General features: G+C 35.4%; 1 protein-coding gene across 6 annotated transcripts in view; it reads left to right on the forward strand.

Moving 5' to 3' along the window:
* The window catches only part of LOC108967896 (cGMP-dependent protein kinase 1), a 28,068-nt gene extending 2,454 nt beyond the window's left edge, over positions 1 to 25,614 (forward strand). For 2 of the 6 annotated variants that reach the window (XM_018931562.1, XM_018931563.1), the window contains exons 2-13: positions 2,203 to 2,459; positions 15,820 to 15,879; positions 17,785 to 18,927; positions 19,773 to 19,883; positions 22,579 to 22,718; positions 22,850 to 23,133; positions 23,209 to 23,378; positions 23,439 to 23,677; positions 24,276 to 24,593; positions 24,660 to 24,891; positions 24,961 to 25,310; positions 25,366 to 25,614. In XM_018931562.1, the coding sequence (XP_018787107.1) occupies positions 2,349 to 2,459; positions 15,820 to 15,879; positions 17,785 to 18,927; positions 19,773 to 19,883; positions 22,579 to 22,718; positions 22,850 to 23,133; positions 23,209 to 23,378; positions 23,439 to 23,677; positions 24,276 to 24,593; positions 24,660 to 24,891; positions 24,961 to 25,310; positions 25,366 to 25,531 (3,324 nt within the window). In that variant the 5' untranslated portion in view covers positions 2,203 to 2,348 and the 3' untranslated portion in view covers positions 25,532 to 25,614. Of the gene's footprint in view, positions 1 to 1,981; positions 2,460 to 15,819; positions 15,880 to 17,784; positions 18,928 to 19,772; positions 19,884 to 22,578; positions 22,719 to 22,849; positions 23,134 to 23,208; positions 23,379 to 23,438; positions 23,678 to 24,275; positions 24,594 to 24,659; positions 24,892 to 24,960; positions 25,311 to 25,365 lie in introns of those variants that run through there. The other 4 variants (XM_018931561.1, XM_018931560.1, XM_018931564.1 and 1 more) reach the window with 4 other exon arrangements.
* Positions 25,615 to 26,274: the final 660 nt, after the last annotated feature.

A 26,274-nucleotide genomic window follows, 5' to 3' on the forward strand; every position in this document is an offset into this window, starting at 1 on the left:
CATTTAAAACTTGTATATAATTGTTTTGTCTTAATGAAACGAAAAATTAAAATAAATAAATACCTAATAAAGAGTAAAGAAAACTAACTAAAATTCCAAAAAAATATACAGTGACTTATAAAATTTAATAGCTTCACTCAACTTATATTACTATTAAAGTATTTGTATGTCAATCCACTAATTGTTCATAATAAATTCACGTAATATATTCCAAGGGCTAATCTGATTGTAAATTAAACAGCCGAATTAGGCAAATAAATATAATAAGTGAAATCTTATTCCACCTTGACTCATAATTAATAAGCAAATATATGACAGATAAGATAAAGCGCGATAAACATTTTCATGCTATAACAGGCTAATACTTATTCTATATGGTATTGGTAATTAAGTTGACTTCTAAATAGCTGAAAATGTGATTACGAGTATATATGTAGATAGGTATACGAGTGCCTTCGAAGCAAATAAAGATAGTGAAGACGAAAGTGTACATGCTGAATAATTTCGAGTTCAAATTGACGTCAAACATTATGCATCAACACTTGGCAAATATGCCTGAAAATTAAGTCATTAGTCGCAATATGCAATTTGCAAATTAAAAAGAAGATTTTATTAATTCGCAATCATGGAATTATATAATATTTATATTCCAATACAAATTTAATATTGTCAGTCACGCCTCATAAATATTATGCTATTAGCTAGTATTTTACAAATAGTAATTTTGAGATTTTAGTATTAAAATTAACCTATAAATTCTTAGTTAGTTACCAAAAGTCGTAAGTCAAAAAGTATTTCTCGTAAATCATAAGTCACAATTAATTAGTCACTTGAATTGAAATATTAAGATCAAACTATAATTTTTTCAGTTACGAAAAGTTTACAGTCTAAAGTCATAAGTTATTCTTAGTCGTAAATAAGTCACAATTCGTTGGTTTCTGAAATTTAAATAAGAAAATCGTTTAAATTCGGCGTAAGTCATAACTTATTTATAACTCATTGTTAGTCAGTAACTAATAATTCCAAGTCATAACGCAGTCATAAGTTTTTTTAGTCAGTAACAAATAGTTTCAAGTTATTTATCACAACTTAGTCCTAAGTGTTAGTTACCAAGAGCCATAAGTCATAAAAAGGTAATCGTGAATCACAAGTCACAATTCATCAGACCTATGTAAAAAATCTTAGATATAAGTCATGCTTCATTAAATAATAGCTAATTAAGTCATAAGTCATAATTCAAATCACAAATCTCATATATAAATCACACTTCATTAAACAGTAGCTAAGTTGAGATTTCAATGTTGAGATCAGCCTATAAATCGTTAGTGACTTATGACTCATAACTCAAAAACCCTTAATCGTGAATCACTAATCAAAACTCAATAATCATTAGTCATAAGTCTCAAATCTGGGTCGTAGCTAAACATCAATACTAACCACGTCTATAGAAGCCTCAATAAAGTTGAAATTTTGTAAAGTAACTTACCAAAAATTAAGTAAAAAAAAAAAATAAATCTCGAATTAAGACAAAAAAAAATTATTTTGAAATTATTGTATGATTTAACACAACTAATCACAATTAATTAATCATGAGATTAAAATTACTCATAAAAAATCAGCAACAAAATACGAAGAAATTCTTCAAATATATATTATTCTAAGATCCATTTTTAAAAACAGAATGAATATTTACAAGCTCATAACTATAATTCGCAATTAATCCACGTTGAAACTTTATCCATAGTCAAAAGGGCGAACATTTAACAGTTCATGGCTATAGTTTTAAAAATATCCCCGTTGTAACTAATCTATCTCTATCAAAAATTTTGATAATAACTTTCAGTCCAAAAGTCAGTAATGTCCTTTATTAAGATTTAAATCATGCGTTTAAATTAAATCAAATAAAAATATGCAACGATTATTTATTACAAATAAGAATTAGAATTATTTTGAATTAGGGGATTTGACTTTCACTATTTAATGTACTAAACTTAAAAAATCAAACTCAAAAGATTTACAGTCATTGAAGGAAACACCAATACTATAAATAAAGCACCAGAAATCAGCAATCGTTAGCCTTTAATCACTAATCATTTCAAATATATCATTAATTGTTAATCATTAATATTTAATCTTTGATCACTGACCATTAATCTAAATGGCTAGTCAGTAGCTATTAATCACCAAAATAAATTAACTCAGTAACTTCACTCAAAATACTGCAACAAATGGATGAAATCGTAGTTTTTCAAACAATAACAAAATCAACTGCTCTAAAGTAGTTGAAATTAGCGAAAAAGCCGATAAAGATTGTCGACCAAAAAAATTAGAAACCCACACCAACAAACATGGCGTGCTTTCCACGAAAGTTGCGTATATTCAATCGCGCCAAAGCCAGCTTTACGCCAGCGGAAGATGAAAATAAAGACACCTTGCTCAATAATGCCGCAAATCCAGTGGTGAGTAAAAAATCAAATACCGTAACAAATTTATCTCAACACATACATACATATGTACACAGATAATACCAAGCAATAATAAACATTCGAGATAAGCTAATAAGGTGTGTAATGAAGTTAACAGAAAAGCATTGTGAGTAATAGTATTAACAATCAATTGTGTATACAAACAGCGTAAGCAAAAGCAAAGACTTCCGAATTTTCTCAAATTTTCTCAACAATCGAATTTCACACCTATTTCCTACAGGGTATGTACCATATGCCGGTACAAAAATTAATGCTTGAACGCTAATTTAATCGTTACTGCTAATTGATGAGCCAATTTAACATGTAGTCAGTATTATAGGAAAGCTCATATTTACCGTTGCAAACACCACACACCAGCACACACACATTTTGAGCGCCTTCTATTCGCTTGCTCAGTTGTTATCATAACTCATTGCTTTATTTAATGGTTGTCGATAACTTGCTGATACAAATTATAGCTCGCTCGATGACGTCGCAACCAGCAAGCAATGCAATAAAGTGGCAGAGTGTATAGACAAATATTATTGTTGATATTTAATCTTATCGCAGAAATATTTTAATTACGATTACGATTTTAAATTGAGTTACCAGGGTTTGATGATAATTCAATTATAAGATTTTTGTTTAAAAGCGAAAAAGGTTGGAATTTATGATCTTAAGTTTTAAAAAATTTGGATATAAGAGAACCCTATTATTTGAGAAGCGAATATTTAGATTTCTGTCCTCATCTCTTAACCATTTCTTTTAAAAAACTGTCTTTTGGTTAATATTCTGCGATATATGCAGGTTCAGTAACAATATGCTCATAAGCGTTTAATCGATAGAAAGACGTTGCTTAGGTTAGGTTAGGTAAATAGACTGATATTATAGGAATTATCCCACTTAGACCACCAGAGACGTTTGGGCGTTGTAATGCCCAGAACTTCTAATGCGGGTAAAAAAGATCATCGTATAACTACAAAACTGCTAGAGACAGCCACAAATATATTGAGCTGAGTCATATCTACCCCAGCCAATTCGTCGGAGAGCTCACCCGAGTCATGCACTCCTGGACAAGTTTTGGGCCCACTGTCGGCGACGTTGCTTCATGTATAATGACATTAAGAGCCATCGTTCTTGTTGTACGTAGTGCAACGCAGATGTTAGTGACAGTAGATCATTGAGCTCAAACTAGTTGTTTAATGAGCGTCCTCCACCAGACAAATACACCATAGAACACTATTGCTTAAACTACGGTTTTGTTAAACCAAAGCATAACTCTTGGTGTGAATTCCTAGCGCTTACCACTACTTTTTTACAGCACTATATGACTACTAATGCTTTCCTCCCCTTCTTCTCAACATTGGCCTTCCATGATATCCTTTTACCAAGGATGAGGTTTAAGTACTTCACCTTTTCGACAGGGTGAACCAGAGAGCTCTCAAAGTGGGGTACATCCAGGATTTTATACCTTCTGGTAAATAAAACTAGTTCAGTTTTATATAAATCGACAGCTAAGCTGCTTCCTTCCGCAAACTATCAATCACATTGAGGAAACCTTACTCTGGGAAACACTACAACTGCGGCACTTGAACTAAAAGTAGACCTGCGACCTTCAGATCTTGTAAAAACTGACGGGGCGACTATTGACTGCAGAAGAATTCAGACATAGAACTTTCGGGCATAGTTCGATGGGTCCTGGTGGCTTGTCAAGTACTTTTCAACTGATTAAACATTTATAAAGATCGCTCGGAAATTTATAACGAGATGCGGGGATGAACTGTATAGAGTTAGACATAAGCCAACCTTTTAAGCTGCCAGACCACAACAATATATTTCAAGAAAGGTTCTTTGCTAACAAAAAAAGCCGCGCAGCTAGCTTTCAATGCATCAGTGGGCAACTCCAGGCTTAATATCTAAAATTGATATATATGTGTACAGCCAAGCAGCAAGACTTTAATTACGCTTCGCATATTCGCTTGAAGTGTCTTGGAGAATAGGAATTGCAGTGAAGAGTGTCGCCAAAACCAAGCCCCATCACTTCTATTGAATGCCATGTCACAAATGCATCAAGAGCAATGAGATAATGAATGAGATTGCCTAGATTGGTGTGCAACTATCATCTGGAATCGCGACCGACATTGGTAAACCCAATGATTTTGATCGAAACAGGAGCATGGAATAAGAGCTTTTTGTGCCCTCCCGAATCACATAGACACAGCATACCAATAAACCCCCTAGAACGTATTGATACAAAGATCCAAACCTTTCATCCCCCGGAGCCACTTGGATACCAAATTTGTACCTCCAGAAGTGGATTACACTATTTTGTCTGATACATGCCTATGAATTGTTGCCTTTACTATTTCCTATCCACTGTCTCCTCCTTACGAAGCTAAGCAGGATTCCGGTCCTACCATCTTGAGGCACCAGCGGAACGGTCAAGCTCGTCAGCTTATTGATTTCCGTTCCGTTCTCTGCTGTGACAAGCATCCAGATGAGGTGCAATTGAATCTGAACTGATAGGCTTTCCACCGTTCTATGAACTTCTGCTAATAGCGATTTAACCTTCTAAGCTTCTAATAGCATATTTCTACTTGTAAAATGCTCGGAAAATGTCCCGTAGGTATGAAAAGTTTGGTACGCAGCCTTCCGACGTTCTCGAGCCATCAGGGCACCACTTAATTATAATATCCCTATTTCTTCGAATAACACCTTCATTTGCTTTGATGATCTTACCTTCCTTTAGCCATACCATTCTACTATCATTTATAGCATTGCATGTTTAGCTGTTTGATTGATTACTAAGCGGAGTAGTGTGAGTTCCAGCATGATCGCTAGTGCTGCCGTCGGATACGTATGCATTGCACCTAAACCACACCGCTCCGATTGCTCTTACCGTCATGGTCATGGTGTACTTTCGAAAATTTACCTGGAAATATGGTATATGGATTATACAAGTTTAGCGTGAGAAATTCTCCTTTTCAGAGTTCCTGGTATTAATACATACGGGTTTTTCAGCAGTTCAACTATATTCAAGTGTTGATCTATTGATACCGTATATTCGTTCCTTTAAAATCAATTTCTATTTATTTTCCACTAATTACAAGTGTATTCGAATCAGTCCAAGTTTTCTCTAATGGAACTCACATAATATATTAATTAATTGATGTACTAATACGAAAAACTTGTAAGACTGGTTCATAGTTTTAAAATTCTGAATTTATTCTTCAAAATCTATGTTCGTAAAATTGAACACAGATCAGTAGCGGATCGCTTTCCAAGCAATGTTTTTAGTAAAAGGCGAAAGATTTCCAGACAACTGTGAAGTATTGTTTATCGGTTACCTATCAGCTGATATGACTTTAACATGTGTAGAAATACTGACCGGAAGATAAAATAAAAGTATATCCATATTTATCCATAAAAATACATATTCAATATAAACTAAGAAAGCTAAAGAAAATTTGTGATGTTTTGGGATTGCATGGGAACACTTCGTTGTCAGAAAATTCTCATATTATATATCAAATATCTCTCGATTTCTTTTTAGTATGAGATCTGTGTACTTATGACAACGAAAAAAAGTTAAAATAGTTTGTAAGATTTTCCAAATAAACGAATTACGGTTAGAAATGTTCCTACTAAGGGGCTAAATATCCAAAGTATTTTAATCCACCCACCAACATTACGATAAACATTACTTGCTCAACACAGCTACTTAATTTATGAAAAGCTGTTTCCTTTTTGAAATATAATTTAGAGTATATAATGTGTATTTTATGATAGCAATATTTACTTCTCCTCCGGAATTACGAACATAAAAATTTAAACGAGCGTAAAAACCAGACTGTAGTACAAATGAAAACAGCTGTTGGCCATATTTAGGTTTTCCGTTTAAAATTTTGAGCTTTTTATTCAAATTTCAGTGATATTATTCTCAAAATACTGAGTGTTGACATTGTGAAGACTATTTCTGCCGGTATATAATATGTGAATATATACATTAGGATCTGTCAAAGAAAATTAATATTTTTCGCTTCGTAACATGCAATATTGATTGAGAGATACCTCTAAGATTATAAGATAGCCTTTCCAAGTATGAGCTCAAAACTTGTCTGCATATTTTTTTTCAATTAAATTAATCGTTTACGAGATTGTCAATGTTTATCCAAGGAAACTGCAAAAGATTTATCCAAGAAAACAGCACAAAAACAAAACACAAAACATAAACAAAACTGGCCAGTTTGGTAGAGAAATAAATTTTCTACAAGACTTATGGACTTTGCAATTAAAATGATGTTTTTTCGCTGAGTTATAAAATGTAATAGAAAAAAACACAAATTTGCTTAAAAATAATTAAACTTCAACGCTTAATACTTTACAAAGGGTAAGGTTTTCCAAAAAAAGGTCATTTAACGGAGCATTAGGTTTCCTATAAAATTCATTAACGAGATATTTTTTCGGTTGATGGAAGTGAAATATGACTTTTTCTATCTCATAGTGAGGAAAACCGTTAAGCGGAGAACCTTCCCTTTATAATTTAGAGCTTATACTTAGAAAGCCTTTCTTGGCAGTGTCTATCAATTAATTTTTTAGAGTACAAAGCGAAAAAGAAACATTTTTGACCCACTATAATATATATTTTTGCATTAGCCTGTTCATTAAGTCGTGTTACGCTTTCAAAAAAAAATTCTTAAAAGACAACAACAATTTTTTTAAAATACGTTTGGAATTTGTTTGTTGATTAAGCCATGTTACAAAAAAAAAATTTCATATTTTTCTAAAATATTAGTTTAATTTTTTTTTTTTTTTTTTTTTTTTTTTTTTTTTTTTTTTTTTTTTGTAACAAAGCAATGGCAAAGAAATGAATTCATTGTATTAATAAGCCATTTACATTCACTTATCGGCTATGCTCGTAAGGAAGTCGATATTTAACATTGAGGAAGGTTACAACAAGTACTATAAACATTACCAACAGCAGCAATAGATACAAGTACATACATAAATATGTATATACATTTATAGTAATAAACTGCTTGTAATTGAAAATTCATGCTTATCACTCCGTAGAATATGTACGTATGCACATATGGCTGTGTGTAGCGGTGCGCGCTCTTAACGGAGGCCATGAAAACTCGTCAAAAAAAAACTTACCTGAATGCGCCACTCAGGTGCTTTTATATACACATACATTGCTTTGCTGTATGTTTGTAGGCAAGTAAGTCTGCCCAGATATCAACATTGCAAATAACAACAACATTTATTCGGCAAGTAAACGAATGAAATCAATAAAGTTGTGCAAACATTGAGATCTGTTTATCTGTTTGCTATCTAATTGTTGTTATATTAATTGACTGTATTACAATCCATTTAACGGTACGGTAATAAAAACGCTCTGAGATGCCGCAGATGTATAGCAGAAGCTATACTCGTAAGTATACAGTTATTAAAAAATATAGAAATTCGTAAGAACTTTTACAACAACATGGGAACCTTACACAAATATATTTTTATAAAACGGTTTCCTATAAAAAAAAACAATTTGCATGCTTTCAATTACATATCTCAGGTATTTTGTTTTTTTTTTTTTTTTTTTTTTTTTTTTGAGAAACCGCAAATTTGTATTAAAATTAAATTTGTATTATTTTTTATTCTCTTTCTCTTTTTAGTAATATGTAGATTTAACAAAACTTTAACGAAATCTCTTTGTTTCTTTAATTCTAGAAGATCCAGTTCAGTGGTCACCGCAAACGTTTTTTTTTTTTTTTTTTTTTTTTTTTTTTTTTTTTTTTTTTTTTTTTTTTTTTTTTTTTTTTTTTTTTTTGGAAAGGAACACCCGGTGATCAACTGTAGTAGTAATACTAAGTCTTGAAATACAGTTACAAAAATCAAAGAGAGTCCTTTCCTGACAATGATAACTCTGTGTATGGGTTGAATTGGGTCATTACTTCCTTAAGTTCCCATATACTTATCATAAAGATTTTTGAATTTCCAAGTGACTTAATAATTAATACCAGTATTTCAGTTTTGAAACATATTTTACCAAAACAGATACAATAGGGCGATAACTTGACATAGCTCCCATATAAATATTATAAAGAATTTCGAACATCCATTTGACTTTGTTACATATGATTAGTGATTGTATGTAAGCTACCTTAATGAAACGCAGGGAACATGTCTTTGTATGTGGCATATTAATGGTATGTGGGATGCGCAGAAATAGATAAAATTAAATCTGCTACTGACTCAAGAATCTATCAAAATTAACAAGTACGTACAAGGAACTGGTTTTGATCAATCATTAAGTATGACAGCTAAATATTTTTGAGGTCAAAAATCGTTTTGTTTACATTTAACCAGGTTAACAACCCTCATTTACATATGGGGTCACTAAAACTTTTTTTTACATTTTATAGGATCAATGAGCCCTTTGTTTACATTTTAAGTCAATGAACTTATTGTTTATATTTTGCCGAGACCGATGACCCTTTTGTTTTAATTTAGCCAAGTCTAAAACGATTGTTTCCATTTAGCCAAGTCAACCACATTTTTTTTACATTAGAAGTCAGTGGGCCTTTTGTTTACTTCTTAAGGGGTTTGAGGCAGTTACTGAGGCCATTTTTCAAAACCACTTTTCCAAAAGAAGCTCTAATAATAATCAGAAAAATTCTACTTTCTTATTGTAAATAATCTTACAGTGAAGTTACTACGAAAATTTCGACTGGGTACGTCCAGTGGTGTGGAAGTATCGAGTAGAGCTGCAGTTTTAAGTAAAACGCTTTTAAAGTTTTACGAGCCGAAGCTAACTAAACCAAAAGCCATGAAACTATAGCGGATTAGAAAGAAGACATAGTTTTTTTTTATCATATTACCAATTCAATAATATTTTAGGAACAAATGTTAAATGTAATTCAACCAACCAAAAAGTAATCGGTATTTTTAGATTCCAAATTCTCTACAGAGACTTAAATGTAATAGACCTTTTTTAAATTAACAACAGAAACTCATAAGAGCTGAAAACAAATTCAACAAAACCAAAAATTGATTATTTCGCGGTACACAAACTTATTGAAAAAGCCACGTGGCTAAACATCATTAGGTTCAGTTCAGTGAAAAGGTTTCTATACTGATAAGCATACAAGCTGAATCGAAAGGAAACACGTTGCTACAAACCAGCAAACTTATTTCTATACAAACATATGTGTATAAAAAGTTAAAGTGCTTGGGCATGCTGTAAGTTTCGCACCTACTAAATTTTGACGCCATCAAAAATGCCTCACACGCCACCAAATCAAATGCCATGACGTCGTTGACTGAACGTGAGTTTCATGTAAAAAAAAATCAAACACGTGTCGAATACATACACACACACGCACAGTAAGTGACTTACATAAAGACATGCATACATGGAAAACACATGTGAACATTTACAGTTGCGGCGTGAGGCAAGTCATGGACAGGCTTTATACGCGTTAGGCAGCGCATAACGGCATTTTTACTGCGGCATTTGATTTGAGGTGCTCAGCGCAGATTTATTGCGGATCAAAGGAACAAAACGTGTTTGAAAGGTGATTTACAAGAAAAAGTTAATGAAATTTGGGACGATTTTTTATATGACTTCCAATTGAGGCAGGAAACAAGCCACTGAATGGGGAATTGATGAATTTGTTACGCGCATAATGGAAATCCCTAGCATGAATATTTATAATTTTTGATTACGGAGTTTGTTTAATATATGATATTTTATTTAACCTTAAATATATAAGTACATATTTTTTAATTCCAAAAATTGTATGTTGACGGGAGCGAAAATTTTGTGAAGTTACAGTTTCTCATGTAAATGAAATGTTGAAGTATGTAGTAGTTGTTGCGACTAATTCGTTATTTTCTGAGTCTCTGTATGTTCCACGGCTTTCAGCATACATACTAACTTTCATTTTCAAAAATTTCATAATTACTTTTGTTACACTTAGTCTCAACTTATTGACAGCAAAAATCGCGATTCTGGGTACCTTATCCTCTGTAGAGTAAAGCCTTCACTATTTAACACGCTTTTCAGATTGGATTCTCTGCAACATCACGTGCAGTGCTCACAGAACCAAATAGATAGTTTCTAACCCAAGCTTTTCTGACTTAAAATAATCTCCCTCGGTCCAGCCTAAGCCTAACCTCACCTAACTCTCTATAATATGTAATTGGCGAATTAACAGAACAGATTAACAGAAACAGGTAAAAATCGAAAGAGATTCTATTTTTCCACGGTTCTGAAGTATTCAAGTATGTTTAAAATTTATTATTTATTACTATAAAATGTTTCATCAATTCCCCAATGATTTTCTAAAGTACTACTGATCGCGTGTAACTTACCATCACTACTACATATACCATAGTTCCCACCATAGTTCCTGTAAATTGTGTTCAAGTTTTTATACTTACTTCAGATTCATATAAGATAGCTGAGCTAATAATTTTTAATCGTTAATGGTGAGGATATAGAGTAATCTCTTACAAATACCAATATTTTTATATGCCAAAGGACCTCTATTAAACGTCACTCAGTCGCTCCTAAGCAAAATTTTTAAAGTAGCAAAGTCTCAAACCTATAGTTATTCAAAGCAAAGGTTTCGGCAAAGAACTCCATTTACATAAATATAAGACAGAGAGGGGCGGATCCAGAGTAGAATTTTAGAGGGAGACCTAAATAATATTGTACTTGATTTAAGAAATGTTTAACTGAAGACTATAATTTTATTTTTGACACATATTTCAACATTTTGTTCTAAGCCAATTCTTGATAAGATACAAAGAAGAAAATAATCGTTCAGCGCTAACAATTGTGGCTGGAAAAATACCAAGTACGTGAAGAAGACTGTGAATGGTCGAATATATGTCGTCGTGAGGGCTGAGTGTTTTAAGGATAGAAAGCACTTCGGTTCTCGTAGTCATTTGCATCTTCGATTGCTGTTGCCAAGCGCTACTTCTGCCTTGAAGTTTGATTTTTGCAGCTCTTTGTTTCCTGGCAAGATTTCCCCAAAACGTTTAACTAGGCATTCAATGTGTATAGTTATATATTTTTCTGCTAAGTTTAGGTTAAAGTTTGGTACATTTTAAAAATTTCAAGAACTTCATCGGAAAACCGCGTTTTTAAATCTTGTATGACCGTGTCAATGAAGGCAAAGTATGCAGAAACCCTGTAGAAGCCTTCACAGCATTGGGATTGGCCGGTTGTTTCGATGACTCTGACGACCACATGTGCTGGGTTTTGACTTCAACGTCTAATTTTTCAGCCATCTGTGAAGCATTTCATTTAAGTGATGATCAGCGTGCATTCTTCGTGCAATCAGTGTTGTAACCAATGTTGTTATGCAAGTTTGATGCTTTCGAAAGGTTCATTCTGCAGAATCACACTAAGTGGCTGCGTCAGTGACAAAACATCACTGAGACAAAAAATTCCAACCATAAACTCGAAGTTGCAAAGTATGGTGACCAGATTCGACGATTTGACTGCAGTCGTTCTATTCTTCCATTCGCTAACTTTTGTCACTGCATTAATGACTTCTGGAAGGGCGACTTTGAATGTCATGTCTTTGTATCCACCTTGTCTCACAAAACTGCACAATATTTTCGCCCAAGAATTGAGCTAAAACAGTGTTACATTTAGGTCTTGAAACTTAGAAAAACCACCTATTGCAACGCATTCTTCAATTACTACTTTTTTAACCCATAATGCTGATGAACTTATAAAAAATGCAAAAACAAAAACTTATAAAAAGGCATATGAAATTTAGAAATCGCATGGCCGCGGTTGATTCTGTTAACAAAGCTGTAAATCTTCAGATTCCTTCTTCTTCGTTTCTTTACTGGCGCTTACACGGTTATAGCCGAGTTAACGTCAGCGCGCCAATCTTTCTTCTTTTGGCAAAGCAAGCCAGCTACTTCTCCACCTGGTTTTTCTATCGAACCACCATCTCTATATGCTTGTTTTGAATTGAATCCTCATAAGGTAAATACAATATATTAGCACATAAAGTCCTTTTTATCACGGAGTGTTGGGCGAATTCTCCCGCTATGACTTCTATCAAAAGACCTGAATTTGTTCCAAAACCAAGTAAAAGTCGAAAAAAAAGTTACTCACCAACATACCAAACATAACTGGTGAGGAGACGAGACAAAAAGTAGCTTAGAGCTACCTTAGTACAAAAATACTCCTCACCATAGATAGCAGTAGAAATAAATTTTAAATAAGTTTGATTAAAAACGTCCATAATACATTAACTATAATAAAGCTAATAAATATTAGACTAACTTTACTTTCCTGCAAGAAAACTTAATCGCTTTCTGGATAGGATAGGCAAACACCAATTTTACATGCTTAATTTCGCAATAATATTTTATTGTTTGTTTTCTTTATGCTAAGACACCCCAAATTTCTTCGAAATAAATTTTCCCTATGACTCGGAACGAGATTCTTCAAACTTTGCTATTTCTATTTGGCTCTTGTCGCGCCTGAAATCAATGTCATACATTATTTACATGTCAAACGTGGCAACAGGAATGTTATCTATCAATTTTAAATCGAAAAGTGAATACAAATGAAAGCAAAAACAAGAAAAAAGCAAGAAAATAAAAAACAAAACAAAAAGCAAATATTACCGATGGCTTCTTAATATTTTTCTCATTTTTCATGCCACGACACAAAACATTATTTAATAAAAGAGCAGAAAAATCGAAAGCAACAACTTATTTATAGCGAATTGTGTAAACAAAGTAAGCAAAATGTTGCACACACACACACATATGCCCATTGGAATTTATGCAAACACAGACAGGCACACACTCACATAGAAATATATATTGCATATCGGAAAGCAATCAACTTTTTATCACATGTCTGTCAACTATATGTTTGTATATATACATATATATGTATGTACATATGTGTGCTCGTATGTCATGTGTCATGCCACTCAGTGCTGCAATAAAATCAAAAACAGTTAGAGGTGTGGTAGCTGATGTGCTGTCAGTGATGGATCGTTATCAAATGAAATCACAAGTCACTGTAACATAAATGTGTATGTGTATATATGTGTGTGTGTGTAAAGCTTATCGGTGTTTGCTTAAAATACACAACAATATTTGCACGTGTGTATTTGTTGTAGGTAAGCATGCCATCGCTGTGAACATGTAATTGCGGCATCTCCGCTATTTGTGTTATTTTTGCGACTTTTTTGTTGCCTCCAAGGAACGGTACTTAACCTCAAGGACGACTGTTGGCACACAATCTCACTGCGAGCGCATATTTACAGCTGTTAATATGATGCCGTTATAAATAATGGTTTATTTCGTAAGCCCTGTATGATTGAGCGTTTTAACGGCATTTAATTTTTAATAGGTGTGTGGGATATTGATAGACAGCGAAGCAAGGAAGGTTATTATGGGTGTTCAATATACGTGTGAATACAATAGATTGAATATGTTTTTTTTTTCTTTTTTTTTTTTTTTTACTATTTTTATAAATAAATCCATCAAATCGAATGGCTGAAAGCGTGGGGGCATTGCTACAATTTATAATTTATTTTGAAATAAATTAATATGTGGTAATATAATTTTCGTAATATATCTGCTCAAGTGAAATATGAGACCACATACGGCATATGAGAACTGATTCAATATTTTCAACACTCGTCCCAATGAACTGAATTGCAGAAGCTCCACAGTACTAAGGTACAGATAAATATACACATGCATACACAAATCTAATAACAATTGACCCAGATGGAAAAAAACATTTTCTCGTATTTTAATACAAATTTTTATGATCGCCTGCAGAGTCACAGAGCCAATAAAACGACAACGTTTAATCGACTTCTCCATACACTTGTTATAACACTGAGCTAGGATGAACTCCAGTGCCATCGGCGAATTTTGGTTTTTTCATTCTTGAGTAATTTTGGCGAGTGGCTCTCTAATACGATAGATTGGTGGAGAATTTCGATCTTGTATTCATAAACCAATGTGTCGCCACCACTAGCGATGATCAATCTGATGAATTTCGGGCGCTACGTTACATTTTCAACCACATCTAGACCTACAAGTCCTTTGTAATACTAAATATAGGTTTGTTACTAACACGAGTTGAGCAGGACGTCTATTGTTTAGATAAATTTAGTAGAAACTTTATATCTAATTCATCAGTTGCTTAAACTGTGAAACTCCTAGATATTTAAGCCGGGTTCTTGATAAGAACAGACATAAGCAGAGGCGATATTCTAGTGTCTCTCTCATGTCTACTTTTCACCTGCAGTCTTTTCAAACCATGCGAGTAGAAAGTTTGCGTATTTTCCTACGGCTCCTTAGACATGATCTTGGCGCTCCTGCAGGCTTCTAAGGCACTCAAGCCATTTCTAAAAGTTTAGTATTATATATTGTTTCTAACAACGTGCCTATTTCATAGGATGGTTCGGTAATCAAGCAAATATCCCTTCTGGCAATGTCATCCGCTATTTCGTTTACCAGAACGCCCTTGTGGTCTGAAATACAGTATACTATATATGCAGCCGCTTTCCGGCAACCACTCCATCTACTGCCTCCCTGCTTCTAAGGAAATTCTCTGACACAATGCGATGTCAGATTATTTCATTAATTGCTGCTTGGCTACCGACGCTATGTATATATTGATATTTCCATTATTCCCTCAGTAGATGTATTGATTCTTGCAAATACTTCTGCCTGGAAGATACTGCAGTATTTCGCCTGATTGAAAAGTCACTTGAGAGCTAGCTCCGCGCAGTAGATCCCGGCGCCTGCTGCATCAAAATTTTTTTGATCCGTCCGTATATAAGACAAGAGTTCCGCTGGTAGATCGCATGCTGCTGCACCATCCAACTTCTTTTAGCCTGACTTGGAACCTTCTTTCTCGAATAAAATGTCAGGATATATGGCCTATTGTAACCACCGACCCCTGCTGCATGGTAAAAATGGCCACATAAACTTTTCGCCTTGTAAAAACACACTAATTTACATATGGGGATAAAGCATAGAATATTCAAAAATGTTCCTACATAAGTCCTAGTTAAATTAGTGAGATACAGATGAAACAATAAAGTGAAGTCAAATATTTTTGAAATAAATGGCTTCAGTACTACTACATCTCGCGTAGTATAAGTGCAATCGGGATATGCTATATATTCTATGAACTGCTTTATTCTGCCCTATACTGTCAACAATTAGACCGTCTGAAGGATTTAATTATATTATATGAAAGCATATTTAAGGCTACATATAACGGTTTAATTTTTCACCTAACATTATTAAGTACTAAAATTAAATTTTTTTTATTTATTTCTAGCAAATTGGTCGCTATATTAGACGTGAGGAGACTGCGTTTTTTACACCCAAATCTAGTGAGGTAAGCATATATCCTTTACAAGACTCAATTTTGCTTCGAGGTGTATATATTTGTGTTTAAATGTTGCCATAACCTCAAAAATATAATATTCAAAAATATTCATTTGTGTGCTTCACTAAATTTGTAATGTGTTTTGTGTGAGAGAATGTGAGTTTAATTAATAAATTTACTAATTATTTCATGTATTTCCGGAAATTTAAGCTACTATCTGCATAATATATAAATAGACGTAGAAACCTAAAGATTTGTATTAGAATTCCGTGGAAATTTTGAAGTTTGTATTGGATAAAATGTTCAGCTTTCATTTATTAACAATAGTTTTTTCTACTTTTAATAAAAATTGCCAAGACTTGCCTTTATTTCCTAAAGTGCTAGTATTAATCAATTAAAATAATATTATTATCAACAATTTTATATACTATCATCCTCTAGTTGCATTATGTAAATTATACTATTATAGCACAACTTGCTCACATCTTACCGGCAAAGCTCGAATACACTGAAACTATTAATCTTGTGATGCTATCCTAGAATCAAGTAATTTTTCGATGCCGTCTTGTGGGTGGAACTGTATTCGCCCAAACCGTGTGCTATTGGAAGAAACTAATAATAATGGGACGTTGCAAGATCTTGGGGTGGAGTCGGACTTCTCCATTCAGTGTGTCTGCGTAAGTTTTTACTGCTTTGGCAACGTTAGATCGAGCCCTTAAGTTTTCATAGAAAGAGGATAGAGCAAAATTACACCGAAACGACTTAAGCGATGACAATATAATTTTCACACGATATTCATAGATGCATTTGTCAGAAAGTGAATGATGAAATAAGACTTTTGGCAGTAATTCCGATTTGCAAAGAGTTACGAGAGTTTGACAGCCACAAAAAATGCATATTGTCAACAATTTGTTTCAAACAATAAGTGAAATATTTTACCTACTGAACTTTAAAGTGTACCAAAAAGTAAGACTTGAATAGTATTTTGTGAATCTTTCATAAAAACTTTTTGAATTTACAGTCATTCGAAGCTGGTTTCTGGAGGCTTAGGCAGTACGTTTACTGGCCGTTGTCAGTAAAACAGATGAAAGATTCATCTAAAATCACTTTGAGAAATTATTGTAGAGACATCATAATTTAAATAAAAAGAAAATGAAAAAATTAATATATTAACCCCATAAGTCACTTTGAACTATACATTTTTCATAAAAAAATACTTCTTTTGCGACGCCGCTATTTTGTCAAAAATTATAACTTTGACAAGTTCTTCCATCATAGCCATTATTATTGATTTATTGTAATAGTAGGTATCTTTAGTTTTTGGAAGTGGCACTTTCTCACCATCTATTAGTATGTTCGGAGACCCTGCGAGACTCGGCTACTGTTAAGATTTACCCGTGGCATGAGATTATTGGACTCAAAATGTTTAAAAAAGTTCCACATTTTTAGAGCATTTCAATACTTTTAGTTGTAGGTTTGTGTGGGCATATTTATTTGTTGAAAGTTCCATATATTACGTAAATTATGCATGTGTGTGTATGTATTTTTGTACTAAGCATCCGCTGAAATTCGACGCCATCTACTAATATCACAACACTTACACACAACACTGTTTCTCTTTCTTTCCATGCCATCACTTTGCCTAAACACCAACTATCAACAACACGTTTAACAACAACAATAACTACAACAAAAATGCACTAACAACTACACAATAACGCCTATTAACCAACGCTAACTCACACGAAACTATCAACCGCATATGGGCCTCCACTCTTTATGCACCTTAAATGCGTATGCGTGTGTTTGTACACATGCTTTGTCTAACTAACAACACCACTACACCGCTAACAACACAAACAACCAAAAACGCAACCGAACTTCAACTGAAAATGCGCGAGAATGACATAACAGCTACTCCGAAAATCACAGGGGCAAATCATTGACAACCGAAGCAATGACAACAACAAAAATACTGGCAGTAATAACGGCAATGGCAACAACGTCACAAAGAGCAACAACGCAAATGGCAGCTTGGTCAACAACGGCAGCGGCAATGTCAACAGTTTGCCGCCTAAAAAATTCATTTCCAACAAAGCACACAATCTCAGCCGCAACAATAGTGCCAACAAAAGCAACAACAACAGCAACAAATTCAATGCAAGCAACTCACTATTGAAACCGGTGAAAGGACGACGGCCGACGGCGCTGCCGAGCGATGCACCAAACTTAGAGGAAGAAGAACAACGCGATGATGTTGATGGGGTTGTTGAGGGGAGAGCGCCAACAGAGCTCGACAAAATAGTGGAAGCGCAGACTGGTGCGCTACATGTCGACATAAAGCAGGCTAACGGCTATCGGAGCAACAGCAGTGACAAGGATACACCCACCACGCCGGGTTCGACGCTGGCGGTGCGCTTCTTTATTGGTCAGCATGCGCACGAAGAGGACGCTGTGTCCGCGGAGTCTTTAGATGCCGGCAGTTATCGCAGCATAAAAGCGGTAACGACGCAAGGCAGCGAACATCAACAACAACACCAACAAAAGCAAACAAAGAAACTACTCTTGCACACGGCTCATGTTTCGGATAGCACCAACAACGCCAGCACCTTTAGCTCCCTGCTGCAACTGCCCGCACTGGGCAGCCATGAGTGGACCCCACAACACAGCAGCAATCGGTTCACCAACGCCACCTCCTCACCCTCGCTCTACGGACCGCAGGCGACGACACGCAAATCGAAATCGAAAAGTTGGCGCAAAGCACGGGGCAGCTCACCACCTGCGGAGGACCTGCACATACCACCGCCGCCGCCGTTGCCGCCGCTGCCGCTCACCAGCGCCTCGTCGTCCGCTTCGTTGCTTTCGTTGCGCAGCAACAAAATCAAGCACAGCTCTAGCTCTGCGGTCGCCACGTTCACCGCAGCGTCGTCGCATATCGAGGAGGGTGGCATTAGCGCCAATGCCGAGTTTGCCACGCCGGCCGGTTACGATGTGCGTTACGCTGGTACTGGCTCGGCGGAGGCAACAACAGCGGCGAGTGATGCAACAAATGACAAAGTAAGCACACACTATTTGTGTAAGCGACAAAGGGGGGGAACATACACCATTTTTTGAGGTGGTTGTAGTCAAAAGCTCGTGGGTCCTTTAGTGTACATTTCCACCCGTTTTAGTGTAGTTGTTGCCATTGAGCGCATTTAATTGACATGCTACTGAGAAGTAGATAAATATGTTCAACAATTTGTGGCAACTTTCAAAATTCCTCAGTAAATCTATTTCGCCGACACTCACGCAGCGTAGCATGTGGTTAGTAAAGCTTTTATGCTAACATTGAAAATCAACAGAGTTTGCCACAAATGAGTTTCGTAAAGTGTCTATTAGAGCACAGTGCATGTCAGCATTGTTGACGTAGGTTTTGTGGCGCGTTTAAGAGCAGCGCTATGTGCTTTGAGGCGCGCGAAAGTTCTGAGTTAGATTTCGAGTTTACAACTGTGGTTAGCTCTGATTTATCTTGAAATCTTATAGGCAGTGCTTTGTGCTTTCATGCGGGTGAAAGCTCTCAGGCATACTAAGAGCTTACTTTGTGCATTTAAGCGCATGAAAGCTCTGCGCTAGATTTCGAGCTTTCATATGTGGTTAGTTCTGATTTTTTTGGAAGCTTATGAGCAACACTATATGCTTTAATGCGGGAGCTAGTCCAAATACAAACAAGTTACACAAAAGATACTCTCAGCATTCCACACTCTCTAACAAATCTGTTCCACATGCATTGTCCTCTCATTCTGCACCTATTGTTAGCAAATACATTATTGTCCGAATTTTATTTTGTTGAAATTGTCCATCTCTCAGTCCAAAAACTTGACAAGTATTTATCAAAAATGTATTTTTATATTTCATGTCTTCAGTTCAGCCTTGAACGTCAGTTCTACACTCTCAGTGAAATACTAAATCTCAGCGACAATTCAACAATAACCATCAATAGTGAACTTGGCCGTGATTCAGGTGTACTCGTAGAGGTAATCACAAACAAAAACACTAAAAATAAAAACAAATTTTTGAACTTAGCTCAAAATTCGAAAATGTTCGGGCAGATAAAGTATTGCAAAATATAAAACCGGGAGGTGAACCCAACACATAATAATCAAAAAATAGTATCGAATACTAAGCAACAAGAGGGCATAAATCGCTGTACAAAATCTCAATTATTTTCTAACTGATATCTTGGCTAGTTTGGCATCTGAGAATGTCCTTCTCATCGAGAATTTCTGCATAACCATATTTCGAAAGTCCGGGTGACAAACAAAGATAACTCAGCAGAGCTTTATTCTCCAAATGATACATATCTTTCGCAACCTTCAGCCCCTAGCTATAAACATTACCGCATCATTAGGCACAGACCTTTTGAACTTTTAGGCCAAAAACGTAAACAATGTTTACTATTAATTGATATATTTGCTATTTTGGCATCTGTGAATATCCATCTCATGGAGAATGACTTCATATCCTATATTTTCGGAATCTGAGGTGAGCGTTAGGCTCTCTCAACAGAGCTCCCTTCTCCAAATTTATCAAAGCTTTAAAAATTTGTAAACATTGCAATAACAATAGACCGAAACTTTTTTGACCTGGACGTCCGGAATGGATCCGAAATTTCTGTCCGGTCAAGGACTGTCAACTCGGCACAATTCTGCCACCAAAACAACGACAACAATAGACACTTTTAGATGAGAAGGTTAGAGTGGCTGTAATCGTATGCTTAAATGTTGAATTGATTTGATTTGGAATGCAGTAGAAACAAAACGTCAGTTGAAGTTATAAAGTATACGTTCTGGGGTTCGCTAGAAAGAACACAGATGTTACCAGGAAGTCACACGCAATATTATAATATTTCTTATGAGGAGACTTAGTTCACTTCATAAATAGTCACCTTAGCCGTGAAGAAAAAATAATAAGATTCTCGTTTGTATAAATCCGGTGGTAAAAGAATGGTCCAAAGTTTAAAAATATTATTGGCGAATTTATTATTTATTTATTATATTTTCGAACCGCGACAATCAGACTCCGAATCGACGTGAGAGATGTTAATAGTGCTCAAGTTTTTCAGAATTTGTGGGCAAAACTTTCCTTTGAACCCAATTTTTTACTTCCAGAGGCAGATTTAGTAAATTTTTGCAAACTATGAAATGTAATGGGTATATGACTTTGGGAGAAATGAGTGGTTAGATGTAGAACGCAGAAGATTTCAATTGAGATTCAAAAGTAGGTATTATTCTTAAGAGATACATTCGCTAGAAGGAAAAATATTACGAATACAATATTGTGAACTAATCTCTTATAAGTCGACTGAGAATTACATTAAGTGCTAAAAGAAAGATCCAGGGGCTTAGAATATTGTAGGTGATATTTCTGAAACTCTGAATTTGATTTCCGAAACGCTGCTTGTCATTAGAAACTCTAAGGATTTTTGATCAAATTCAAGTCATCACAGCGACATATGACTTAAGGTTCGAATCTAAAATAAGCTAAAACAATTAGACCTACGCTTAACTTCCAAGGGCTTACGAGAAAAAAAACCCAAGCTAATCCCAAAAAACTACTGAATCTTTTTCTGTAGCTTTCTAATCAAAAATAACCAATTGATAACTTTCGTTAGACAATTGCGAATCGGAACGAATTGAAATTTATAAGAGTAAAGTCAATAGTCTCTAGATCATAGTTAAATCATCGCAGTATCGCATGCCTTCATGGTCAAACTCAAATAAAGATAAGATAGTTCGTCCTAGTCTTAACTTATAAGAGCATACAATAGACTCTACTACTGATACACTCTAAGCTAACCCCAAGAAATTTTTAACTAATAGAACCCTATCGTGTAACTCAAAATAACCAAATCGAAACTGAGCTCAGCAGCCGCAATTCAAATCGCAGTTTGTAGTAAAGTTTCCAAGAGTCTGGAGGTAATAACCCATTACAGTAACATCTGATTCCATGGTGAACCCTAAACGAAGACCTAGCTTGACAGTTCTTATAAGAAGACTCCAGCAGCATTAAAGCTCAACCTAAATTGAATTACTTACTTACGGATTCCTATACTATAACTTTCTCGCTCAAAAAACCAAGCCGGATCAGAGCTTAAAATGTAGTTTGGCGATTCCTACACTCAACTGGATTCTCTCGTCCCTGCTACTTAACAATGTAACATCTAAAAAGACTTTCATTACCCCAATCTCACCCGTATAATCCTGTAGTAGAATAAAAATACAATGGTATACCTAATTTCAACTCACGAAAATTTAACTAAAATATCGAAAATCTTTCCAAAGAAAAGTTGGTATTTAATGAGAATAAAGTTAGAGTTATTATTAATATTATTATTATGATTATTAGAGAGAAAAATAATCATTTCTGAAATATTCTCCTGTTAAAAATCATGCTCAACAAACGTATATTGGCCTAGGTCCACATTACGTGCTTTTTAAAGCGCCACCCCAATGCCACTTCGGTAGCTCCAATTAAGTTTGCGAAATTGCACTGTTTATAGCTCAATTTCGAAAAGTACACTGCTGTCAGACCTTCGATTTATTGCTCAATTGTGCCCCTATTTGTTATCTCAATTTCGCAACACACATTTATTTTAACAACCTCCATATATTTATTACTTCTTCACACACACATGCACACGCGCACACATGAACAACGAACAACGCGAAGGAGCAAACATCAACGCCAAAGGAAAGTGATAACAGCGACACACCACAGGTTCATCGCGTCGAGGGCGGTCTGATATTCACGCGTCCTAATTTGCCCGCCAAGAAGGACGTACATATCGAATTCATTGAAAAGGATAATGAGTAAGCGAAATCTCTAAAAATTTATTACCACACACATACTAAAGCAAAGTAATAATACATATGTATACACACATACATCCACTCTCTTTGCACACATTTACACAATGGCTTATCCCTCGCTTGGCATGCAGAACACGCAATCTCATACGCAAGGCCATCGAACGCAATGACTTCCTCAACAACTATATGGACAAGGAGCGCAAGGAGATGGTCATCGATGCGATGGCGCCAACATTCTACAAAAAGGACTCTTACATTATACATGAAAATGATGAGGGTTCGGAAATTTATGTCTCCGAAACGGGTTACTTCGATGTGATCAAGGGTGGCAAGGTGGTGGGTAGTTTTGGGCCGACGACAGTTTTCGGTGAATTGGCCATACTTTATAATGCTAATCGTTTGGCATCGGTTAGAGGTGAGCGCAATTCACAAACGAAATGGTGCTGCCTAATGAGACGCACATAATGTTCTCTCTTCCTCTTCTTTATAGCGACGACAAATGCGCGCGTGTGGAAAATCACACGTGAGACATTCCGTCAGATTATGGTGCTCTCCGAGTCAAAAGAACGGGATGAGAATTTAACATTTTTACGTGCGGCGCCATTCCTTAATGATCTCTCGGATGCGGTGCTCAATAAAGTGGTGGATCTGCTGCAGCGGGTGAGTAGAGAGTATGGTGTATAGAGTCAATATAAAATTTTGAATTCCTTTGACGCACAGAAATACTACGAACCCAATGCCTGCATAGTGCGCGAAGGCGAAGTGGGCAATGAGTTCTTCATTATACGTGGTGGTACGGTGACTATCAAAAAGAAAAATGAGCAAAATGTGGAACGTGTGGTAGATCGACGGAAACGTGGTGATTACTTCGGTGAACAAGCGCTGCTGAATGCGGACCGACGGCAAGCCAGCGTATATGCGGATGCGCCAGGCACTGAAGTGCTCAAGTTAGACAGAGAGTAAGTATGCTATCAATCGAACTTTTGAATTTCACCAAATACATTTATAACATAAGAGCTTTCACGTTTTAAAAATTTTCACTTGAGCATTTGGTCAGAGCTTTCACGATTTACTGATTTCATTATGTAATAATACTACGAGCTAGTGTGTAACATACATCAATACGCCAGGCAGTAAAGTACTTAAATTGAACGAAGAATGAGTGAGAGTTCACTTAAACTTTCACTAATGAGCTTACATCAAATAAGTTTCCATTTTAACAACTTTCGCGACTAATTAGTTTTCACTTGCGCTATCACCAGATACATTTTTTTCGAGTTTTTAGGATTTTTCTAGAGCTTTCGTTTTACCAGATACATCTAAGAGCTTTCACAGTTTATCAATTTAGCTTTAGTTTTCACTTAAGGCCTTTAGCAGATAACAATTTTAAGAGCTTTTACAAATTCCCTTGAGCTTGCGGTTAGAGCTTTTACCAAGAAATTTCCTCTCAACTTCATGAGCTTTCACCTCCTGCGATTACTCAATTCATTTAATTTAATAAATATAAAATTATTTTTCGAACAAAATTACAAAAATATCGATATTTTCAACCAATAGAGCCTTCATCAGTTATCTTGGCACCATACCACAGCTGCGCGAGAAGCCCGAAGAACGTAAATCGGCCGAACGCAAGCAGAGCACGCGACAATCTGAATTTGACAACGAATACGCACACATACAGCTAACTGATCTAAAAAAGGTGGCAACATTGGGTGCTGGCGCTTTCGGTTGTGTGGATTTGGTGACGTACAATGATAAAACTTTCGCATTGAAAATCATCAAAAAAATCGATGTCATCAAACAAGATCAGGTAGAGCATGTTTATAGCGAAAAACATGTCATGATGAAGTGTCGCAGCTCACCGTTCATAATAGAGTAAGACTTATGCGAAAGTTTCACACACTTTGAGCTTTAAAGCTTACACTATTTGCTTTCTTTTAGGTTATATAAGACTTTCCGCAATGAAAAATTCGTTTACTTCCTAATGGAAGCTTGCATGGGCGGCGATGTTTGGACGGTTATGTCGCAGCGCCGCTTCTTCGATGAGCGCACTGCCAAATTCATTGCCGGTTGCGTGGTGGAAGCTTTCGACTTTTTGCACGCACATAATATTATTTATAGGGATTTGAAGCCGGAGAATTTAATGTTAACGACGGATGGGTATTGTAAGTTGGTAAGTTAAAGCACACTTTAGTACTGAAAAAGGAACATAAAACAACTTATTTTTGAATTCACTACAAAGGTTGATTTCGGCTTCGCCAAGCACATACCACCCAATCAAAAAACGAACACCTTTGCCGGCACACCCGAATATGTCGCGCCGGAGATCATTTTGGATCGCGGCCATGATCGCGCTGTCGACTATTGGGCTCTGGGCATATTGATATTCGAATTGCTTGTGGGTAAAACACCATTTCGCGGACAAAATCAAATCAAAATTTACCAGCAGATATTAGGCGGCATTGACGTCATACAAATGCCCTCGAAGATACCGCGTTCAGCACAGGGACTCATCAAACATTTATGTAAGCAATTGCCTGCAGAGCGGCTGGGTTATCAGCGACGCGGCATTTTAGATATTAAACGGCATAGGTGAGTTTTGAAAGCATGGAAGAAGAGATTATTATAAAATAGAATTATATTACAGTTGGTTTGACAATTTGGACTGGAATAAGTTGAAATACAAACAATTGCCGTCACCGATCAAGCGTCCCATAACTTGCAACACCGATTTGCAGTACTTTGGACCAGCTGGTGTGGAGAATGACTACGATCCGCCCGATGAAACGAGCGGTTGGGATATTGATTTCTAAAGAACGCAAGAAATGTTAATATTTTTTCGAAAAAGCAATTTATATATTATATAATTAATGTTAGAATTAAATTATTTATAATTATTTTTTAAGCGTGAACTTATTTTAAAATTAATTAAATTATAATTATAATGGTTTAAGCGACTTATCTTGACAAAATATCTTTATAAATTTGTGCATATTTTAGACAGACCCCAATGGTCATGCCGAATTAGTTAGATATTTTATGAAAATTGAGACAAAAAATTTAATTATTTCATTTACAAATGTGGATTGATAAAAAAAAATAATTGCCTGGAGAAGAAAATTGAATTGAAAATTGAAAATAAAGATTAATTGATATTAGAAGATCATATGTTTATATTGAAATGCTGATTTATATAAACCGAGCTACTTCTATTCAAAGAGTTATCTCATTTGGACAGCTTAGAACGCCAGTTCAATGTTTTACCCAAAAAAAAAGGCTGGAAAATAGAATAGAGTGTGTCTGGAGGCTTTTCTTCTCACACTCCTCTATATAACTTTACAACCAGCGATATGAGTACTTAACCTCACCATTCTATGGCGACTTCGTCCTCATCAAATTTACTATATTCTAAAACATTTTAATTTACGAATGTCTTCTAATAGTTTTGTTTCTAGCCAAGTCAAAAGACTGGGCTCTAATCATTTGTACAACATTAGGCATCCGAAAACTGTGGTGCATTCGCATTTCGGACAAAAAGCGAAACCGTGGGACCACA

Source organism: Bactrocera latifrons, unplaced genomic scaffold (assembly GCF_001853355.1).
Source record: "Bactrocera latifrons isolate USDA-ARS-PBARC rearing strain unplaced genomic scaffold, ASM185335v1 scaffold_2, whole genome shotgun sequence".
Classification (NCBI taxonomy): domain Eukaryota; kingdom Metazoa; phylum Arthropoda; class Insecta; order Diptera; family Tephritidae; genus Bactrocera; species Bactrocera latifrons.